This window comes from Ornithorhynchus anatinus, chromosome 7 (assembly GCF_004115215.2).
Source record: "Ornithorhynchus anatinus isolate Pmale09 chromosome 7, mOrnAna1.pri.v4, whole genome shotgun sequence".
Classification (NCBI taxonomy): Eukaryota; Metazoa; Chordata; class Mammalia; order Monotremata; family Ornithorhynchidae; genus Ornithorhynchus; species Ornithorhynchus anatinus.
This window is the reverse complement of record NC_041734.1, coordinates 46397537-46419173: the sequence shown is the minus strand read 5'-3', so window position 1 is coordinate 46419173 and position 21637 is coordinate 46397537. Positions and strand designations below refer to the sequence as shown.

The 21637-nt window shown below is 39.9% G+C and overlaps 2 protein-coding genes across 6 annotated transcripts in view; one reads left to right on the top strand and one right to left on the bottom strand.

The window, feature by feature from the left end:
• Positions 1–12889, top strand: part of TMEM207 (transmembrane protein 207) — a 30789-nt gene extending 17900 nt beyond the window's left edge. For 3 of the 4 annotated variants that reach the window (XM_029069865.2, XM_029069863.2, XM_029069866.1), the window contains one exon: positions 12501–12590. In XM_029069865.2, the coding sequence (XP_028925698.1) occupies positions 12501–12519 (19 nt within the window). In that variant the 3' untranslated portion in view covers positions 12520–12590. Of the gene's footprint in view, positions 1–12500; positions 12591–12796 lie in introns of those variants that run through there. The other variant, XM_029069864.2, reaches the window with a different exon arrangement.
• CLDN16 (claudin 16) overlaps positions 7242–21637 on the bottom strand; it is a 33123-nt gene continuing 18727 nt past the window's right edge. The window contains exons 2-5 of one of the 2 annotated variants that reach the window (XM_039912667.1): positions 16553–16655; positions 13721–13885; positions 12493–12684; positions 7242–8482 (exon numbers count right to left, since the gene is read on the bottom strand). In XM_039912667.1, the coding sequence (XP_039768601.1) occupies positions 8346–8482; positions 12493–12684; positions 13721–13885; positions 16553–16655 (597 nt within the window). In that variant the 3' untranslated portion in view covers positions 7242–8345. The remainder of the gene's footprint in view (positions 8483–12492; positions 12685–13720; positions 13886–16552; positions 16656–21637) is intronic. The other variant, XM_029069867.2, reaches the window with a different exon arrangement.

Genomic DNA, 21637 nt, shown 5'->3' with positions numbered 1-21637 from the left:
ACAGGGACTTTGTCCAAGCTGACTTGCTTGTATCCACCGCAGTGTTCAGTATAGTGCCTGGCAAATAGTAATTCCTTAAAAAATACCATAGTTATTATTATCAGTTACCTAGTCTGTAAAATGGGGATTAAGACTCTGAGCCCCATGTGGGACATGGATTGTGTCCAACTTGATTATCTTCAGTCTACTCAAGCCCTTAGCACAGTGCCTGGCACATAGTAAGAGCTTAACAAAAACCTTTTTTTTTTAAGAAAAAAGCAACTGAGACACGTTGAAGTCATGATGATATTTTATAACCTTTGAGAAAATCTGCAAATCATCTACTGTCTATTGGGATTACACTATTTCACTGAAATACAAAAGCATCTGGAAAGCTAATATTTCATAAGTGACTTTTAAATCATTTTATCTTTGAGAATCCATCCTAATTTGTCATCTGGGATGCCAGCCTCATGAAAATGCCGATCCAATTTAGGGGCTGTGAAGCCCTAAATTTAGGACCAATGGGGTCCTGGAAGGTTTGCCTCTAAATTCAGACTGATTGCTTCTGTTCCAGAGGATATAGGAGAGGTCACAGTTTCCCAAGCCCTCCCTCCATGAGAGCTCCAGAGGCCATGGGGGTGACAGCTTGATGAAAAAGGCTTCCACCCCCCTTCTCCCAGCTGATAGTGGGAAGCATTTCGAATTCTGGAAAATATTTCCCCTGCCTGTCTATCCTCTCTCCTGTTAGATTGTGAGATCCTGGAGTCACCAAGGATGACATCTGAAATCATAGTTATCATTGTTAATGTAATTATTACTTTGTGTCAAGTGATGTTCTAAGCACTGGGGTAGATACAAGATAATAAGTTCAGACATTGTTCCTGTCCCACCTAGGGTTCACAGTCTAAGAAGGAGGGAGATCAGTTATTGGATCACCATTTTACTAATGAGGAAACTAAGGCATAGACAAGTTAAGTGACTTGCCCAAGATCATCCAGCAGGCACTTGGGAGAGCTGGCATTAGAACCCACATTCTTTGATTCTCAGGCCAGGGCTCCTTCCACTAGGCTGTCAGTCAAGTAATCTTTCCAACAATTAGTACAACAATTTGCACATTCTAAGCCCTTAATAAATGTTATGATTTATCGAGAAAGAAGCTCAGATGATGGAACAGAGTTGGATGTCATATCTTAGGGAAACCAAATCTAATTTTTTTTCAATTATCCCAAATTTTGATAATCCAAACTGGTCAAAGTTTAATTCGGAGAGCTGAGAGTCTCAGAAATAGTTTTAATATTTTCAGTCCAAAATATAGTGTCCAATGTCCAGCAGAGGGCAGTAGATAGGAGTCAAGGTTAAAGCCAAGATGGCCTGCTTGAGAACCAGGAACAATGTTGGAAAAACAGGGAGTGAAGAAGATTTTGGAGGGAAAATGAGGACTCTTGGCTTCCCACAGAGCGCATATCCTCATACTTCATTATTTACTCCCTCTCTAATTTATCTTAGTGAGTTCCCTGCTAGGCTGTAATAATAACTGTGGCAGTTTTTAAGTGCTTACTACATGCCAAACACTGTGTGAAGTGCTGCGATTTAATATGATACGAGCAGAATGGACTCAGTCCCTGACACACATGGGGCTCACAACTTAAGAAGAAGAGAGAACAGGTTTTGAATCCCCATTTTATGGATGCGGGGACTGAGGCACAAAGAAGTTAAGCAACTCGCCCAAGTTCCCATGGCAGGCAAGTGGCTGAGCCGGAATTGGCACCCAGGTCCTCTGACTCCCAGGCCTGTGATCTATCCACTAGGCCATGCTACTTCTTGAAGGCATGGATCATGTCTTGTAATTCTACTGTACTCTCCTAAGTGATCAGTACAGTCCTTTGCTCACAGTAGGTGCTCAAAAATCAATCAATCACTGATTGATTGAGTGAGGAACTTGAAGGAGCCTGGAGATCTTGTCACTGACATCAACACTGCTATCTTTGTGTTTCTGGAAATGAAAAAATAGAATGCAAAGAAAAAGGTATAATTTTTCACTAGCCAAAAGTTACTTCAGTATTATCAGAGTGCTAATTAAAAAGTTTTCAAATATGCATGAGAAGCCATGATCATGTTATGAAGGCATAACCTGATTATTGAAATGAAATGGACTCACAAGTTCTAATCCTGGCTCTGCCATTTCTCTATAGGATGACCTTGGATTAGTCACCTAAACTCTCTAGACCTGTTTCTTCATCTGTAAAATGAGGATAAAATATCAGTTCTCCTTTTTTCTTGCACTGTGAGCCCCATATGGGAAAGACAGATATTGGGTCTGAATTGATTGATTCTATTTATCTCACCGATTAGAACAATGCTTATTGCACTGCAAGCATTTAATAAATGCATTTGCCTTGGGATATTGTTTTCTGGATAATTAAGCCAGATGAAGTAGTTTTTATTTTACTACAAATAATTGAATGGTAAGTCACTTGACTCTTGCTCTCTACCTGAGTACTAACTCTACCTGACTTGATGCTGGAAATGTCTTAATTCTTAAAAGTGCAGAGTGCTATTCTAACTGAAGATAAGAAAAACCAGTAATAGAATATAAAACCTAAATGAGTATTCTACTTTTGACTTTCTAATGCTCTAATGATGACTTAAAGGAAAAGAAGAGAGGCAGTCTTGTTCACCTATTTAAGGTCAGATGGGGAATACATTGTAATACCTTAATGCAGCTTCAGGTATTGTACCTTTTGGAAAATGAAAGGAAGCTAACTCATACAAAATTGCTAAGTTCTATAATGAACTTGCTCAAAGCAATTTATATGTGTACTGTGTAGGAAATTGCTCTTTGTCTCCTTCATAACGCACAAATCCAGGGTAACTATGTGACACATTAAGGCATATGTAAGACAAATACCAGTTTCTATTTAATACTAAAGGGAGCTTAAAATAATGCATCCAGGAAGTATTGAAAATTGCAAGCATCACAGACTTTGCTGTTTCATTATCAGATTTTTCTTTGGAGTTCATTTCACTGGGGATAAATTACATTTTTTTTTAAAAAAACACAAAAGATTATTAAGGCAATATGAGCAGCTTCAAATTCCTCCTACTCTGGTGATTAATGTAGCTAGAGTTTGTTTTTAGTTCAGTAAGTAAAAAGTGCATTATTTTTTTGTTCAGAATGTAAGAAATTAAAAAAAGGAATGATGTCAAATAACCATACATCAGGTTATGCCATTTTGTGGTTCTTTCTCTTTGCACATGTTTAAGCACATTAAATCAGATTTAAATAGGTTGGGATGTTCAGGATCGTTAGCTATCAGAGATAATGTCTGAGTGCTCTCTTCTTAGAAAGATTTGTGGTCTTGTCCACGGCTCCTCTCTCTTCTTCATGGGAAGAGGAGATGGGAGAAATCACGGGAAAGTTCAAGGTCAGAGAGAGGCATGGGGATCATTTCTTAACATTAATCAATGATATTTATTGAGTGCTTACTATGTGTAGAGCACATTGAAGCTGTGATTCAGAATGAGACTATAAGTATTTGGAAAAATGTGTTTTTTGTTTTCTATCGCTTAGGTCTTCCCTTTTGCTTTTCTATTTATTGTGTGTTTTATTCTGGGGAGCATTTAAATGAGGCAGACCTGCTTCATCTTTGACTGATAATCAATTACACCATAAGGTTTTCAAGCTGTTATTTGGGGAACACAGACTGGCTTAAGTTGGGGCTATTCAGGCACACTGTCTTCCAGAGTCTTTTTTTTTTCCATGTACAAAAATGCTTTTTTGCAGTAGTAGCTTTTGAAAATCTCTTTTGATATGAAACTTAAATTGGAGTTCTCCAATTGAGGTTCCCAGACAAGAGGCTTGTAGCAGACACTTGGGGAACTAGGACATGATTTTACCATTCATTAGGGCTTGATTTCTTTGAGGTAAAATTTCCCACCTGAGATCAATTATTGCAGGGCTCAAAGGAAGCAGAAGTTCCAGAATCCATTTTGACTCTCTGGAAGACTTAAACCAATTCTTCTCTGAGAAGAGAGGTTTATTAAATTTTAAAAAGTGCTTAGAAAGCCAAAGGAAAAAGATTATTTGGATAGAAACAGGAGAACATGGATTTTAAGTCATTGTGATGGCACTGTGACACAGGCTTTGATCCACTGTTCTGGGTAACTTTTTTTTTTTGGTTGCGTTGAATGATAGGATGATTTGCAGAAAGGCAACTTTCTGTGAATTAAACACAGGATTCTGGGGATTGCAATACTACTTTCACTTTTTGCTACTGTACCTCTTTGGCAACTGGAAAAGGGGAGAATAGTTATTTACCAATATCACTGAGCTGCTGGGAAGGAATAAGTGCTTAAAGGAATAAGGAATCCAACCCTTCCTTTTCATCCAAACTGCTACCACATTGTTCTAAATATTTATCCTCATCAGCCTCTTCTCTGACCTCACTGCCTTCTGTTTCTCCCTTCTCAAGCTTCCTCCTGGCTCTAGCCCATACTTCACTCTGCTGCCCAGATCATTTTTCTTAAAAATCTTTTGGTGCAAATCTTCAAGCTCATCAAAAACCTTAATTGGTTGCCTATCCACCGCCACATCAAAAACAGCTTACCACCTGCTTTAAAGAATTCCATCACCTCTCCTTCTCCTACAACCCAGACCACACACTTCACTCCTCTTACACCAACCAACTCACAGTACCCGGATCTTGCTGCCACATCTTCCGGGAACTTCCTCCCTCTTCCTATCTGTCAGTCCACTAGTTCTCTCACCTTCAAAGCCCTCCAGAAACCATGTCCCTTCCACGAGGTCTTCCCTAAGACCTTCTCTTCTTCATCACCTATGCACTTTGATCTCAACCCCTTAAACATTTGATAGTCACCCCACCCCTAGCTCCTCAACACATGCTTATATCCTTTAGCTCTCCAATTTCCCCCATCTGTCATTTATTTTCCTGTTTGTCTCCCCATCTAGATTGTAAACTTCTCCTGGACAGAGATTGTTTCTATCACCTCTACTGCACTGTACTCTCCCAAATACTTGGTGTTCTACATATAGTAAATGCTCAATAAATACCATTGGTTGATTGTCTTAAAACATTTGGAACTGAAAAAAAGGCCAGCAATTCATCCATTCCAGAATCCTGTAAATGACACTAGGATCCCACAAAGGTTTGTGGGCCTTAGTATTAGAATATTAGAAATAGATGGGGTAAGAGCTATTAACAAAGAATAGGACAATTACTTTAAATGTGCTACCCTTCAGGTTTGTATGTAACTAATAAATGAAAAGAAAAATTCTGGTAACACACTCATTATCTTTGGCCTTTCTAAGTCTCAGTTAGAGGTTAGGTCGGCCAACTTTTCTAGTGTATTTACTCATTAGTCATATGGGCACATTTCCTACTCTTGTTTTCAGAAACCTGAAATCTTATTTTTGAAAAAGTCATTAATGGACAGAATTATAAAGTCAAAATTTTCTGGCCATTAGATGGCAGTATTGGAGGTTATATTTTAAACGGAAAGCAGCTCAAGAAAAAGAAAAAAAAATCCCCCACACCTGAAACACTTTTCTTAACCCACTTCCTCACACCTCATCAGAAAATAACATAATTCTTACAGAATATCTTTCTCTTCTAAGGAAGAATCCTAGGAAAACTTTGTAAATCTTTCTTCGAGTGATAATTTTCCCATGGCCAGGCTTCTGTTACTCCCCTCATGAAAGCTGTGCAAAGTAATATAACCCTTCAATGAAAAGAGAAAAGGTTTCAGTTCAGTTCACTTACTGGTTCCTCCCATCTCCCATCTTTTCACCACAGGAGTTCCCCAAGGCTCTGATCAAGGTTCTCTACTCTGTTCTTTTACTTGCGCTCTCTAACCCAGAAGGTGAAAGATACTTGGGAGGGATTGGCTAGAGAGGTAAGAAGAGGAGAATTAGGATAAAGTCTGTTAGATCTGACAGATAAGAGTTTATACTGGGATCTAGGAGAGAATGCACTGAAGAGGGAATAAAGAGTGTGAAGGGTGAAGTAGGAAGGTGCAGAAGAGGAAGTGGAGGCAGCATGTATGCTATGAACAGAAAAAGCAATAGAGGATTTGTGACAGAAATGGAAGGAGGGGGATAGGAAGGGAACTGGAGAGTGCATTGGGCCCCAGAGGAGGTTTTCTTGAGGACTGGGGAGATGGTTGGTGTGTTTGAAGGCAAAGGGAAGGGAACCATCAGAGAGCGAGTGGTTGAAGGTGGAAGTCAGGGGCAAGAAGTTAGGTGCAAGTGCTTTAAGGAGGTGAAAAGGAATAGGATTGGAGGCACACCACAATTACTATTACTATTATCTATTTTCCAGAGTGGCACAGAAAAGCAAATGTAGTGAGGTGCAACACTAACCGGGAGAATGGCCAGTCATATATCTCTTCCTTTCATATTGAGGCCCATATCGGACAGGGACTATCTCAGGTCTGATTGTTATTGTTTCTAAACCCATCAGTGCTTGACACCTAATAAGTGCCTAGTAGATACCATTATTATTAGTTGCAGCAGTGCCTCCTGATTGTACCTGCCACAGGCTTATTCCTTTCCCCTTGGATGATAGAAGTGGGCTGTCAGCTGTGTGACTTTGGGCAAGTCACAACTTCTCTGGGCCTGTTACCTCATCTGTAAAATGGGAATGAAGACTGTGAGTCCTAATAATAATAATGTTGGTATTTGTTAAGCGCTTACTATGTGCCGAGCACTGTTCTAAGCGCTGGGGTAGACACAGGGGAATCAGGTTGTCCCACGTGGGGCTCACAGTCTTAATCCCCATTTTACAGACGAGGGAACTGAGGCACAGAGAAGTTAAGTGACTTGCCCACAGTCACACAGCTGACAAGTGGCAGAGCTGGGATTCGAACTCATGAGCCCTGACTCCAAAGCCCGTGCTCTTTCCACTAAGCCATGCTGCTTCTCCACGTGGGACAACCTGATTATCTTGTATCTTCGCCAGCGCTTAAAGCAGTGCTTGGCACATAGTAAGCACTTAACAAATACCAACATTATTATTATTATTAAGTGGGGTGGTGAGGGCTGGGGGAGCAAGGAAAAAGTGGTGGAGAGTCAGAATGATTATTTCACTGCCAAGTGGACACAACCACAGCAGTTCCTCTTCTTATCTCTATGGGGCTTGGGGATCTTTATGATGGCTGCCATAAGAGGACATGTGTTTTATTCAGTTTGGTTTAGTGTGATTCAAAACCCTCCAAAAAAAACACAACATCTAGGAGTCAGATTCCTCCAGGTATATACAAAACTTGTTTTAATAGTAAAAATGACTCAGGACATTCACACATTTCAAATTTCACCTTAGTCTTCCAGAACATTCATAAATATAAAATAAATCCCTGAAACAATTAGTAAAAAGAAAAGAGTAAATGTCCCTTAATGCTAATACCGGGTTTTAAACTTGGTTTACTGGAATGGGTTCTTCAAGTTCAAATCTCACTTTCACAAATACTTGATCCTTAGGGGAAGAAAAACCTGGTTAACATTTCCAACTTGATGGTTCGAATACTTCCTTTCAGAACTTAAATCTCAAAGAAATGAGTCAAGCAGATGATAATGTTAAACAGGTGGATTACGAGACTCATCAAACCTGTAATAAAATTTAATAAGTATCCTGAGCATTTCTCTCCCAGTTCCAATTCAAATAGTAACCAAGCATTCTGTTGTTATTGTAAAATCATCACCATGATAATGTCCTGAATATGAATGCAACTGTTAATCATTATTCATCATTCTTTAGAATAGGTTTTATAGTCACAATAAGGCATATATTTTACAGGAGAGTTGAGAGAATTGGCAGTTTTCCATCAACAGATTTCTTCTAAGCGACAAGATAGTAGACAGTTTTCACAACTGGAATTTTTGGCAAATACTCCATGGTTTTTACCTTTTATGTCCCAACATTGTGGACACCTGTCTGCTTTATATTGTCTATGCTATGTGAAAGAGTTCAATTCATCAGTCCATCAGTGGTATTTATGGAGTGTTTACTGTGTGCAGAGTACTGTACTAGGTGCTTGGGAGAGAACAATACAACCGAGTTGTAGACATGATTCCTTCCCAGTTGCTGGCTTTGATGCTAGTAGTGATTTAGAAGACTCATTTTTTTCACAATGCTGAATCATTCATTCAACTGAAATTTACAATTGAATCTAAAAGTGTCTTGCAAATTAAGGACCATCAATTATGACATGAGACTGTAACCTCTGGATTTTCCTGGAGGTTGCTTTGGTTTATTTTTATGAATGAGAAGAATGGTTACTATAATAAATGAATATGAATGGATCAGGGAAAGGGCCAGGAGTTTTCTATCCAGGATTTGCGTAGATGTTTAAACTCTGGTATCTACTGCATACATTTTGGCAGTCTCTGTTCGAGAGGGTACATATGTCTTTGCTATTGATTTTGCAGCAGTTGAATATGATGTCCTCTTGGAATAAGAGTAATGTCTCCCAGGGCCAATATCTACTTTGAGAAGATAAAAAAAATTAATAGATCTGATTTTTTTTTTGCAAACACCAGAATTACACAGCCATATCTCTGCCTGGCTCAAGACCCTCAAAACATTATCAGTCCCCAAACCTGCTAATGCCTGCCCCAACCCTTCCAATATTGCTTTTGCTTGCCCCAATCCAAAACTGTCAGTTGCCACTAATCCATCAATCAGCCCTATTTATTGAGCGCTTATTGTGTGCGGAGCATTGTACTAAGTGCTTGGAAGAGTGCAACGTAACAGTTGGTAGACACGTTCTCTGACCACATGAGCTAACAGTCTAGAGGAGGACACAGACATTATTAAAAATTAATTGAATGCAAAAGATGTATATAATTGTTGTGGGGCTGAGGGAGAGGTGAATAAATTGTGCAAATCCAAGAGCAAGGGTGACATAGAAAGAAGTAGGACAAGACAAAATGAGGGCTTAGTCGGGCAAGGAAATGTGTTTTGAATAAGGCTTTGAAGTTTGGGGAGAATGATAGTCTGTCAGATATGAGGAGAAAGGGTAATTCAGGACAGAGGCTGGACGTGGGCGAGAGGTTGGTGGCAAGATAGATGAGATAGAGCTACATTGAGTACGTTGGCATTAGAGGAGTGAAGTTTGCAGGTTGGGTTGCAGGAAGAAATCAGGGAGGTAGGGTAAGAAGGGGAAAGGTGACTGAGTGCTTTAAGGCTGATGGTAAAGAGTTTCCTTTTGATGTGGAGGTGGATAGGCAACCACTGGCATTTCTTGAAAAGAGTGGGGAAAAATGGACTGTGTGATTTTGTAGAAAAATGATCCAGCCAACAGAGTGAGGTATTGACTGGAGTGGATAGAGACAGGAGGCAGGGAGGCCAGGAAGGAGGCTGGTATAGTAATCAAGGCAGAATAGGATAGGTGCTTAGATTAATGTGGTAGCAGTTTGGATGGAGAGGAAAGGATGGATTTTAGTGATGTTGTGAAGGCGGAACCAACAGGATTTAGTGATAGATTGAATATGTGGGTTGAATGACAGAGAGGAGTCTGCCACTTGTCAGCTGTGTGACTGTGGGCAAGTCACTTAACTTCTCTGGGCCTCAGTTACCTCATCTGTCAAATGGGGATGAAGACTCTGAGCCCCACGTGGGACAACTCGGAGAAGCAGCGTGGCTCAGTGGAAAGAGCACGGGCTTTGGAGTCAGAGGTCATGAGTTCAAATCCCAGCTCTGCCACTTGTCAGCTATGTGACTGTGGGCAAGTCACTTAACTTCTCTGTGCCTCAGTTACCTCATCTGTAAAATGGGGATTAAGACTGTGAGCCCCACGTGGGACAACCTGATTCCCCTGTGTCTACCCCAGTGCTTAGAACAGTGCTCGGCACATAGGAAGCGCTTAACAAATACCGACATTATTATTATTACTATTACAACCTGATTACCCTGTATCTACCCAGCGCTTAGAACAGTGCTCTGCACATAGTAAGCACTTAACAAATACCAACATTATTATTATTATTAAGGAAAATAACAAGATTACAGGCTTGTGAGTTAGGAAGGAAGGTTGTGCTGTCTTTAGTGATGGGAAATTCAAGGGGAGGACAAGATTTGGGTGGAGCTCTAGGTGGACAGGTTAAGTTTGAAGTATCAGTGAAACATCCAAGTACAAATGTTCTGAAGGCGGCAGGAAATGTGAGACTGCAGAGAAGGAGAGAGATCAGGACTGGAGATATAGATTTGGGAATCATCTGCATGCAAGTGGTAGCTGAAGCCATGACAGTGAATGAGCTTTTCAAGGTGTAGATGGAGAATAGAAGGGGACCCAGAACTGAACCTTGAGGGACTCCCATAGTTAAGGGAAGGGAGGCAGAGGAGGACCCCACAAAAGAGACTGAGAATGAGCAGCCAGAATCATATTGAAGATTTCCATGTGTCTCTTAATCCCCCTAAACTGTACGCTCATTGCGGGCAGGGAATGTATCTGCTAACTCTGTTGTACTGAACTCTCCCAAGTGCTTACATTACATTAATCTGCCCATAGAAAGTGCTCAATAAATACCATTGATTGATTGACATCCTTCCCCCTAATGTTCCTGATGTAATTGCTAGGGCCAGGTGCAACTGGATTCAACTTTCAACTAGTGGATACAAGGTTATAGGATCAGACACAGTCTCTGCCCCACATGGGGCTCACAATCCTAGATCCATTTTACAGATGAACAAACTGAGGCCAAAGAGATTAATGTACTTGCTCAAGGTCACAAAGCAGGCCAGGGGAAGAGCTGGAACTAGAACCCTCATCTCCAGACTCCTGGATAGTGCACTTTTCATTAGGCTACCACCTTCCATGAATGTGATTTGCCAATCTAAGGATACTTTGGTAGCCTGAAGCAAAGCAATTTAATTTGTGGCTCTAAAGAAACTGGAGTTTGACACAAATGAGAAGTGAGAACAAAGTTGATGGAAGGTAAATCTTTGAGGCAGGCTGTGTCGGAGCCAAAGTATCTGGAATATCATAAGAGATGCTGAGGATTCAGGATGGGGGATCTAACATGGCATGAATACATTTCAACCTGATCATTGTGTGGAAAAGCAGAAAAAAAATACCATTCTGGGGTCTGTCCATTTTCTCCACATTGTTTTAGGGGTATGGGGTGGATCATTTTCACTTTCATTGGTTTTTCTTTGCACATCAATTCATGTTTACCTGACCATTAGAGATCATTTCCTCTTAACTGTGCTCTGCTCTCCTTCATATTATTGCCACACATCTCCCTAAATGCACTAACAGTTTTGAACTGAATGTGAGCTTACAATTACCAGGTAGACACAACCTCAGAAATGTTCAGGTGAAAATTTCCAGCCTGCTAAAGCATAACATGCTCACATAAGTAATTCATTTAGAAAATTATTGGGAATTTCTCCCAAGTGAGATGGGCTTTTCCAGGTATATTTTCACTTGATATACATGGTTGTGGTTATAGTTACGAGATCCTGTAAGAGTCAAACCCACATATTAGTGCGCTTCAAGATAAAGAGCCCAAAATTGATTTATTATGGCTCAACTGTCTACTGAAACACTAGCTCATTACATGACACAACAGATAAAATTGTTCTAAACTGCATAGACTTGTTCAAACTGATTTATACAAGTTTGTTCTCATTTCAGTGCCAAAATGTAATATAAACCAAATTTCTAAAATAAATTGAAATTTAAATATATATATTTTTTAAGAAAAAATAAATTGGATCCTTTAAAAACTAAAAGATAATTTCAAGGTGATCTAAGATTTGGGTAAGTTTTACTGATCTCCAGTGAGAATTCTCTAGGAAGCTATTACTCTCTGGAGTGCTCTGAAAGGAGGATACCCCATTAAGAAAGATAACCACACTGGGGTTTCATGAGTATTACAGGACAATACATCAATCAGTAAGTATTTACTGAGGCTTATTCTATGAAGAGCACTGTAATAAGTGTTTGGGAGAGCACAATAGAAATGGTAGACTTGCATTACTCTTGTTCTCACCAACTTTACAGTGTTGCCAGGGAGTTGGTCGCTAAAATAAATCACAAATAGAAAGAAGCAATAAAGCAAAAAAACATGTACATGCTGCTATGGGTTAGGTCAGGAAAGATGAATACCCAAGTATTTAGGAACTCTGATGTTACTGAGAAGCAGCATGGCCTACTGGAAAGAGCATGGGCCTGGGAGTCAGAGGACCTGGTTTCTTACCCCAGTTCTGACACTTGCCGCTGCATGGCTTCAGACAGGACTCTTAGCTTCTCTGTGCCTCAGTTACCTCACTTGTAAAATGGGGTTAAGACTGTGAGACCCATGTGGGAAAGGGACTGTGTCCAAATTGATTATTTTGTATCTACCCCAGTGCTTAATACAGTGTTTGGCACAGAGTAAGCATTTAATGAGTACCACCATCATGATTTGAATTATATGATGGAAAGTATAGAAGATACAATGCTCTTTCATTTGAGTTAAGTATCACTTTGTGGGATTGTTCTTTTTTTTACCTTTAAAGAGATGAAAGCAACAGGTGAGCAGTGCCCCAGCCAAGAAACATCCTATAGAACCAGCCATTCCAAGCCAGCAGGACCAGCCAAATTTATACTGGATTCCCAGAAACACATTGTGAAAAACCAAAGAGGTTCGTTCCACGTAGACATCAATAGCATACCATACTGACCCAATGATCCCTGGAACACCTGTGAGGAATGGAGAAAGTGGAAACAGATGTGAGAGTTTTCTAATGCATAGAAAGAACATCGCTTCCCTGGGTTAAATGTCTCCTAATGGTAATTTAATTGATTTTAACAGGAACACCTGATTGACTGACGGACTTAAGGAGGATCACAGGCTTTGAAGATACAGAACATTTTTGCCTTTGCCTAGTCTCCAGTGGAAAAATACTTAGACTCTATAGTCTATGTTATTTTCCGAAATACAATTTTCTAAAATATTTTTCTAAAATATTTTCTATGTATTTTTCTAAAAATACAAATTGGTCACTTGTTTGGATGGCTGCAAAAATGCCTGAAAAAACCAATACTTTCTTAACATCATCCCTGATTCCAGCTGGCTCCATTTATTTTAGTCGATTCTAGAAATTCCTCAGCATTTGTGTGCGTCCTTTTACAATATGTTTATATGTTCAATCTGTTTGCGTCATTACATCACTCTGTACATTTCCATCACATATGTTTTATGTACCCTTACTTGTGTTTAGCTGGACTCTCCTGGTAAATTGTAAACTTACTGGAGATACTGACAGGGACTATTTCCATGTCTTTGGCATCCAGTACAGTGTTCGGTTCTCTGTCCACAGTGGGAGGGCAGAGTTTTATTGACTGGTTGGGTGATTAAAGTGGAATACCATGTGAGTTTAAACCTTTTGTTCAAAAGTGGGTTTGGGGGAACAGGGAATTGATTTAGACGGCACAGAAAAATGCTGATGAAGAGTATTTTTCAGTAGCTCTTCTCCATTCATTCATTTTAAAGACTTTTTAAAAATAGAGGAATTAATTTCCTTTTCTTGCTGATTTATTTATGCTTGAAAAAGAAATTCCACACTTTCGATATTGAATCGCTGCAGCACCTCCAAACTACACCAATGAAGCAGCAATTGAAGCTGAAATGAATCTTTGCTTTGTACCTAAACCTTGTCTCCAATTCCTCCCTTTTAGTATTCCCCTTACTTCACATTCTGGGAAACATGACCATTTGGAACTCACACACCCATACCTGCTATTAACACTGTGATCCCAGCCACAAAGCAGAGCCGATCTTTGATGTTAGGTTCTTCGGGGAGGAACTTCACACAGTCAAGTCCAAGGAGCAGAGTGATGAATCCCAACCCAGACAGAATATCTGCAGTGATCATCAATGCTCGAGTTCCCACCAACTTCCCTGGAAGACCGGGGAAAGTTAGAGCACAGTCAATGAAAAGGCACGCTTTGGTTGGGTTCCCATGGAGATCTTTTTAGAAGACATCTACCCTCTGTAGCCATATATAATTCTCCATAGACAAGGTTCCCTGTAAGGCTGTAAACCCGCTATACAGATTAATAGTGGAACAGAAACCCAGAACCAGAAATAAAGTAAAAAAAGTTGTAAGCATGACTGTACATTTTCAGGCTTCTGTTGCTCAATGCCATTGGCTACATTTTCCCTTTGGCCCCAGCGAGTGTACCTTGGCTAGTTGGATATTATAAAAACTAATTCAGGAAATTATTGTGGTTTAGGTGAAAGACATCTATATGAAAGATGGTTCTAACCTGGACATATTTATCAAGTAAACTGCCATAGTAATCCTCCAATCCTCTCCCATTAAGTGTGGTATTTGTTGAGCCTTTATTAGGTGCCAAGCACTGTGCTAAGCTCTGGGGTAGATACAAGATATTCAGGATGGACACAATCCCTGTTCCAACCAGAAGCAGTGTGGCCTAATGGATAGAGCACAGGCCTGGGAGTCATAAGGACCCAGGTTCTAAACTTGGCTCTGCAATTTGTCTGCTGTGTGACCTAGGGTAAGTCATTTTACTTCTCTGTGCTTCAGTTACCTCATCTGCAAAATGAGAATTAAGTCTGTGAGCCCCATTTTGGACAGGAACTGTGACCAACCTGATTTACTTGTATCTTCCCCAATATTTAGTACAGTGCCTGGCACATAGAAAATGCTTAAAAATATCTTTAACACATAATAATAATAATAATACCATAAAAATAACCATAAGGGAACATTGAAATATTGATGCATACAATTTAATGTCTGCAAATGCAAGCAATGTCTTCCCACATACAGAAGGGACAGGATATACCAAGACAATCCACAGAGAAGAAAGCACAGCACCAACTCAGTATTAGATGCTACTAAATGATGATAGTTGCCTGATAAGTGCATTTTAATAATGAATGTAGCTGGCTAGGGAATTTCTGTTCTTCTGCATCATAGAGCTTAGAAGTTTAAAGTGGAGAAGAGCCAAGCATCTAATTATCCTTAAATCAGGAAAAAAGGAATCCTTTAGACCCCCTAAGTGATTGTATCTTAAACTAGTTGATGTCACTAAAATAAGACACAAGCATCCAGTGCTTAGAACAGTGCTTGGCACATAGTAAGCACTTAAATACCATCATTATTATTTAAACACTGCTACTTATTAGGACTAGGACAAAGTTGCAGGTTCTATTCACAAAATGTGAATAGAAGAAATATCCATAAACCAAAGATCTTCAAACTTTTCTTAAAACTAATAACCCATAGCATTCTAAGGAACCTGAAACAAAAACAAAACATATTTATAATACCCCAGTTTCAAAATTACTTTGAACTGCTTTAGAATCCCCAAATTTTGCAATGCAAAGAAATACAAATATTCAGGTTTAAGCAGATATATGTGAGGTTAGAAATGTCTCTGTTTAAAAGGTGAGACTGTGAGCCCCTTATGAGACAGAGACTGAGTCTGACAACTATTTTATATCTATCCCAGTGCTTAAAACAGTGTTTTGACCCATGATAAGCACTTAAACATTATAATGAAATTAAACATAAGAAAGTTTTGATACTATATTAATAGTGAATAGTCCCCAAACTATTTTGTTCATCAATGCACAATATTTCCTCAGTAATGATCTTTTTATGGTATTTGTTAAGTGCTTATTATGTGCCAGGCACTGTACTAAGCACTGGCATAGATACAAGATAATCAGGAGGGACACAGTCACTGTCCCACAAAAGGCTCACAGTCTTAATCCCCATTTTACAGATGAGGTAACTGAGGCATAGAAAAGTTAAGTGACTTGTCCAAGAACACAGAGCAGATAAATGCTGAATCAGGGATTAGAACCCAGGTCCTTCTCACTCCCAGGATCGGGTCTATCCACTAGACCTCGCTACTTCTCTGGTGTCTTGTTAACTAAGTGTTTTTAATTGAACTTTACAATACTTGATTTCAAAAATCAAAATTGATTTTTGTTTTGGTTATCAAGTCACCAACTCCTAGAAATTAATGATGGGAAAAACCCAATAGAATACACAGAATTTAGAATATGTACTTCACCTCTCAGGAGCCAGAAGGCATATTTTTCTTTAAAAATGCTTTCTGACATTCAAGTGAGCTATTTAAATACAGACCTGGCTAAATATATATTAGAATGTCTTATGGAAACAAAAGAAAGTGATGTAAAGGCAAATACTTGAGAACTGAGGCAGTTCAGCAGAGACACTATGGGTTAGGAGTCCTGAGTTTCAGTCCTGCCACTTACCTGTTTTACCTCCGACAAGTCTGGGCCTCAATTTCCTCATCTGTAAAGTGAAGACAACATACCTGTCCACCCAAGGTGGGACAGGAACTGTGTCTATGTCCAATCTGATCAACTTGTATCTAATTCAACATTTAGCATAATACTTGGGATAAAGTAAGGACACTGAGAACATCATCACTATCAAGTGAATTCAATCTGTACATCCTTAGCCACAAATACTCCAAATACTTTAATGATTAAAAGATCAGTGCTTTTAGCTATACAATGTAACTGTATCTTTCCCCCTGATGAAAATGTCTATATCATACATACATGGATGCTCAGCAAGTATGGAGTCATATTCATCACACGTTCTAATTCCATCAAAAGCATTTGTGACACATTCCCACCAGAGGCCACGGCATTTTGAACTCACCTAGATGTGAAGAGAGTGCAGAAGGGTCATTCAAGTCCGATTAGAGAGAAAGCATACCCATTGACCTTGTTGTGGGCGGGGAATGTGTCTGTTATATTATTACAGTGTACTCACCCAAGCACTTAGCACAGTGCTCTGCACCCAGTAAGTGCTTAACAAATATGATTGATTGATTGAAAACTTGATTATTGAATGCAAGGGTTACAAATATGAGCAGGATTCAATCTACCCCTGGCGAGTTCTTTTACAAGTCCTACCCCAAGAACCTCCTGGTCCCTAAGGAAATTTATTTATTTTATGAATATTTCAAGTGAATTTAGTCATTGTCAGTAGAGACTGGGATAGAGAATAGAAAATAAGACTAGGCCACTGAAGGCACCCAAGAATACCTACCACTGAGACACGTGCAATGTCACATGTGTCACCCTGGGCACATAGTATTACATGATGGTGTCATCAACCCCGTCTTGCAGAAGTACACCAAGTTCATTTGAATCTAGAACCCTCCCAAGGACTTAGTACAAACAATTCTGCAAACAATAAATATTCAATAAATACAATTGGTTGATTGATCGATTTCTCTGGAAAGAATGCTAACCCCAAAGCGGCAGTAGCAGGAGGCTGAGGGGCTAAAATTAAAACATTGCCCCCCAGTATTATATCTGGACCAGGCAGAGGAGAGACAAGCTGAAAACTGGGCTACCTACAATCAAACCAGCAACTGCTCACACTAAGCGTCCTCCCTCTCTAACACAGAGGGGGGTCCAGATGGATCATTCAAACACCAATATGAAATAGATTTGCGTATTCCACGTATTTCCTATCTGCCTTTACAACAGATACGGCTGACTATCCAGCTAACAATTAAGGGTTTTAGCTACTACTACTGTTCGCTAGTGTTTGATAGACTTTTTTACCAACATCTACCCCATCTTGCAGAAGTACACCAAGTTCATTTGAATTTAGAACCCTCCCAAGCACTTAGTACAGCATTTGTTATAGATCTTGGAGACAGGCAATTTCCTCTGAAAGAGGGATCCTCTGGCCTATCTCTAATTCAATCGATCAGTGGTATTTACTGATCATGCGCTGTGTGCAGACCTCTGTATTGAGCATTTAGGAGATTACAATACAGTAGAGTTAGTAGACTTGATCCCTGCCCATCATCCAGTGGGGGGAGACTTTTGAAATAAATTACAGATAGGGAAAAGAGCAGCTAGCCTCTTCTACTCATGAAAAATGAGGTAGCTCCTGCCCAGCTCTATATTTCTCTCACTTTCTCAGCTCTCCCTCCTCCAACTCCCTCACTCCTGCTGTTGCTCTAGCCTGGAATTCCCACCCCACTCAGATTGACCAAATCATGCTCTCCCCGTCATTATGGCCTTCTTAAAATTCTTCTGCTCCCAGGAAGCATCCTCCCCTGATCAATTCACAACATTTTAGACATGTCAACCCCATTGCCACCCTTAGCACTTTTGAGTTGTAATCCCACCCTCAGCACTTGTGTTATATAATAATAATAATGTATTTGTTAAGTGCTTATTATGTGTCAAGGACTGTACTAAGCGCTGGGTAGATACAAGGTAATCAGGTTGTCCCACGTGGGGCTCACAGTCTTAATCCCCATTTTACAGATGAAGTAACTGAGGCACAGAGAAGTGAAGTGACTTGCCCAAAGTCACACAGCTGATAAGTGGTGGAGCTGGGATTAGAACCCATGACTTCTGACTCTCAAGCTCATACTCTTTCAACTAAGCCACACTGCTTCTCTATGTGGATTTAATAATGTTAATAATAATAATAGTAATAGTACTTGTTAAGTGCTTACTAAGTGCCAAGCACAGTTCTAAGCACTGGGGTAGATACAAGTTAATCAGGTTGGACACAGTCCCTGTCCCACAATGCCCATTTTTCACAGATGAGGTAACAAAAGATAAGTTGTGATTTGCCCAAGATCATACTGCAGACATTGGGGCCAGGATTAGTCTCCATGGCCTTCTGACTCCCAGACCCCTGCTCTATCCACACCACCATGCTCATTTCCTCATTTCATCAGTTATTTCATCCTGACAAGCTGCTATCTGTTATAAACTTCTGGTCTCTCCTGCTACTACAATTTGCAAATAAGGCCTGTCTCCCTTATTAGATTATGAAGCTTCTTCAGGGCAGAGAGTCATGGACTTTGTGTTGTACTTACCCGCACATTTACTACAGTGCTTTGCACTCACTAGATATTTCATAAATGCCACTGATTGATTGAAGGGGGTATGAAGATGGTGGTGGGAGGGATAAAGTAGTATCTAGCATTCATGGGATCCAGGAATGGGCTGAGAGATGAGGACTAATTGACTACAGAACGGTTAATCTGATCTTCACAAGGGCATCTTCCCTGCCAATGTCCATTTGCAATTTAAAACTAGGTTTGGGGTTGCTCTCCTTGAGAAACCCAGAAATTCAGAAATCCAGAAATCAAGAGTCAGATTAGAAAACAGAGACAGATGCTGCATGGGTAAACATTCACAGCAAAAGTCCACCTTCATTTACACACAATGTATAATAAGGACCAGTAAAGCATGGCTTTAAAGACATCCCCTATAATACTATAATAGCTTTTATTGTGAAGGGCAGAACTTTTGTTAAGTTCATATTGCAATAAAAATTGTCTGTGCTCTAAATCACATTGCATACCAATTGAATACGGAATAGACCACCGCAGTGCAGATTTCACACAAACTGTTCTGCCAATATTCCTCCTAAAAGGACCACGTCAAAGAAAACGAGGCAATTTCCAGAGTTATTCTTTTCTCCCCTATAAGAATATCAGCAAAAGTTAAAGCCGTGATGGGGCACAGAATGATGAATGTAAACTCAATTCACTACGGCGCATGAGATGCCAGCCTCTTTCACTAGGAAAGTCTGTGCACCGCATTCAAACTGTCCACTTAGAGATAAAAAGTGACATGAGTTTTCCCTTAATGTATCTATAAGTGGGAAGTCACAGTGGCTCTCAGGGTTGTAAACATGGCAAAAGAAAACAGTTTTGAATTTTCTTGGTAGAGCTCATGCATATGGAACAAGTTAATATTCTTGTTCCTTCTAACTCAATTATAGATTCACATTACCATGGAAATTCAAGAATAGCTTACTAGGGTCTAAACAAGAATTATCTTGGGAAATAAAGACCACAGATTTGATTTCAAAGTACCAATGTGCTTTAGAGATGGGCCAGCAGTGGAGAGTCATGGTAAAAGGTTTGAAATTGGGAAGCAGTGGGAAAAGGTAGGAAAGAGAAGGGAAAACTTATTCTCTTGGAAAAGAAAGCAATGTAAGTAAACATATGCAAGTAAGTTATTATTCAAGGTTCAGCAGTAAAAGACATGAATTTTGTAACAAATAAAATGTGAGATATTGCATTCTTTCTCAAAGTAGCTTATATGACACCTGATGTCATGATATTAAAAGTCATTAAAGTAGCCATAAAGCCCATTTTTACTAGCATGTTCCAGAAATGGGCTCTGAGCGAATAGGTTTGGTTCAAATATAACTCAAATTGCACCTGAAACTTGAAGCACTGATTTCATGTTCACTACAAATACCATTTGTTTAAATCAGTTTCCATTTTTTTTTTTTAAACAGCCATGAACTTGTTGGATATATTCCAGAAACCAGGGTCCTTCTTGGAATCCACTGTGGAATATCAGGCCGGAAAAATCTTGCCAAGAAGACAACTCCTGTGAGATTTAGTGTACCAGACCAACAAAGTGGAAAGGCAGGATCATGTCTGGAGGTTGTACCTTGAAATCCCACTTAATGGATCCAATTGCATTAAATGCTTGGGAAAGTAGATTGTGGTCTAGCAGAAAGAGATTGAGCCTGGTTGTTTGGGGATCTGAGTTTTAATCCTGACTCTGTCAATTACTTACTCTGTGACTTTGGGCAAGTCATTTAACTTCTCTGTGCCTTGTTTTCTTCAACTGTAAAATGGGTATTACATGCTGATCTCCCTCCCCTTTACGTGTTTACCAACTCTGTTATATTGTACTGTCCCAAGTGCTTAGTACAGTGGTCTGCATACAGTAAGCTCTCAATAAATACAGTTGATTAATTGATTGATCAATCTACCCCAGAGCTTAGTACAACACTTGACACATAGTAAGCGCTTAATAAATACCATTGTGATTATTATGATTACTGGCTCAGGTATGGACTTACTCTTATTTATTCAGAGGCATCATCCAGCTGCTAGGGTGACAGGGTAGTTTCTTTCAATAATGAGTGACATTTGTTAAGTTCTTACTATGTGCTAAGCACTGTACTAACCTCTGAGGTAGGTAACAAGATAATCAGATTAGACACAGACCGTGGCCCACATAGGGCTCACAGTTTTGGGAGGAGGGAGAATAGGTATTGAATTCCCATTTTATAAATAAGGAAATTGAGGCACAGAGAAGGTAAGTGGCTTGCCCAAGATCACACAGCAGGCAAGTGCTTGAGTCAGGACAGAGCCAGGCTCACTGAATCCCAGGTCTGGGAGTCAGAGATCATGGGTTCGAAACCCGGCTCTGCCACTTATCAGCTGTGTGTTTGTGGGCAAGTCACTTAACTTCTCTGGGCCTCAGTTACCTCATCTGTAAAACGGGGATTAAGACTGTGAGCCTCACATGGGACAACCTGATTACCCTATATCTACCCCAGCTCTTAGAACAGTGCTCTGCACATAGTAAGCGCTTAACAAATACCAAGATTATTATTACTATTATTTCCATTAGGCCATGCTGCTTCTCGATCAATCAATGATAGTAACTGCACACTTGCTGTGTGCAGAACATTCTACCAAGTGCTTGAGAGAGTATAATACAATCACGAGAATACACGATCCCTGCCCACAAGGAATTTAGAGAAGCAGCGTGGCGCAGTGGAAAGAGCACGGGCTTTGGAGTCAGGGCTCATGAGTTCGAATCCCAGCTCTGCCACTTGTCAGC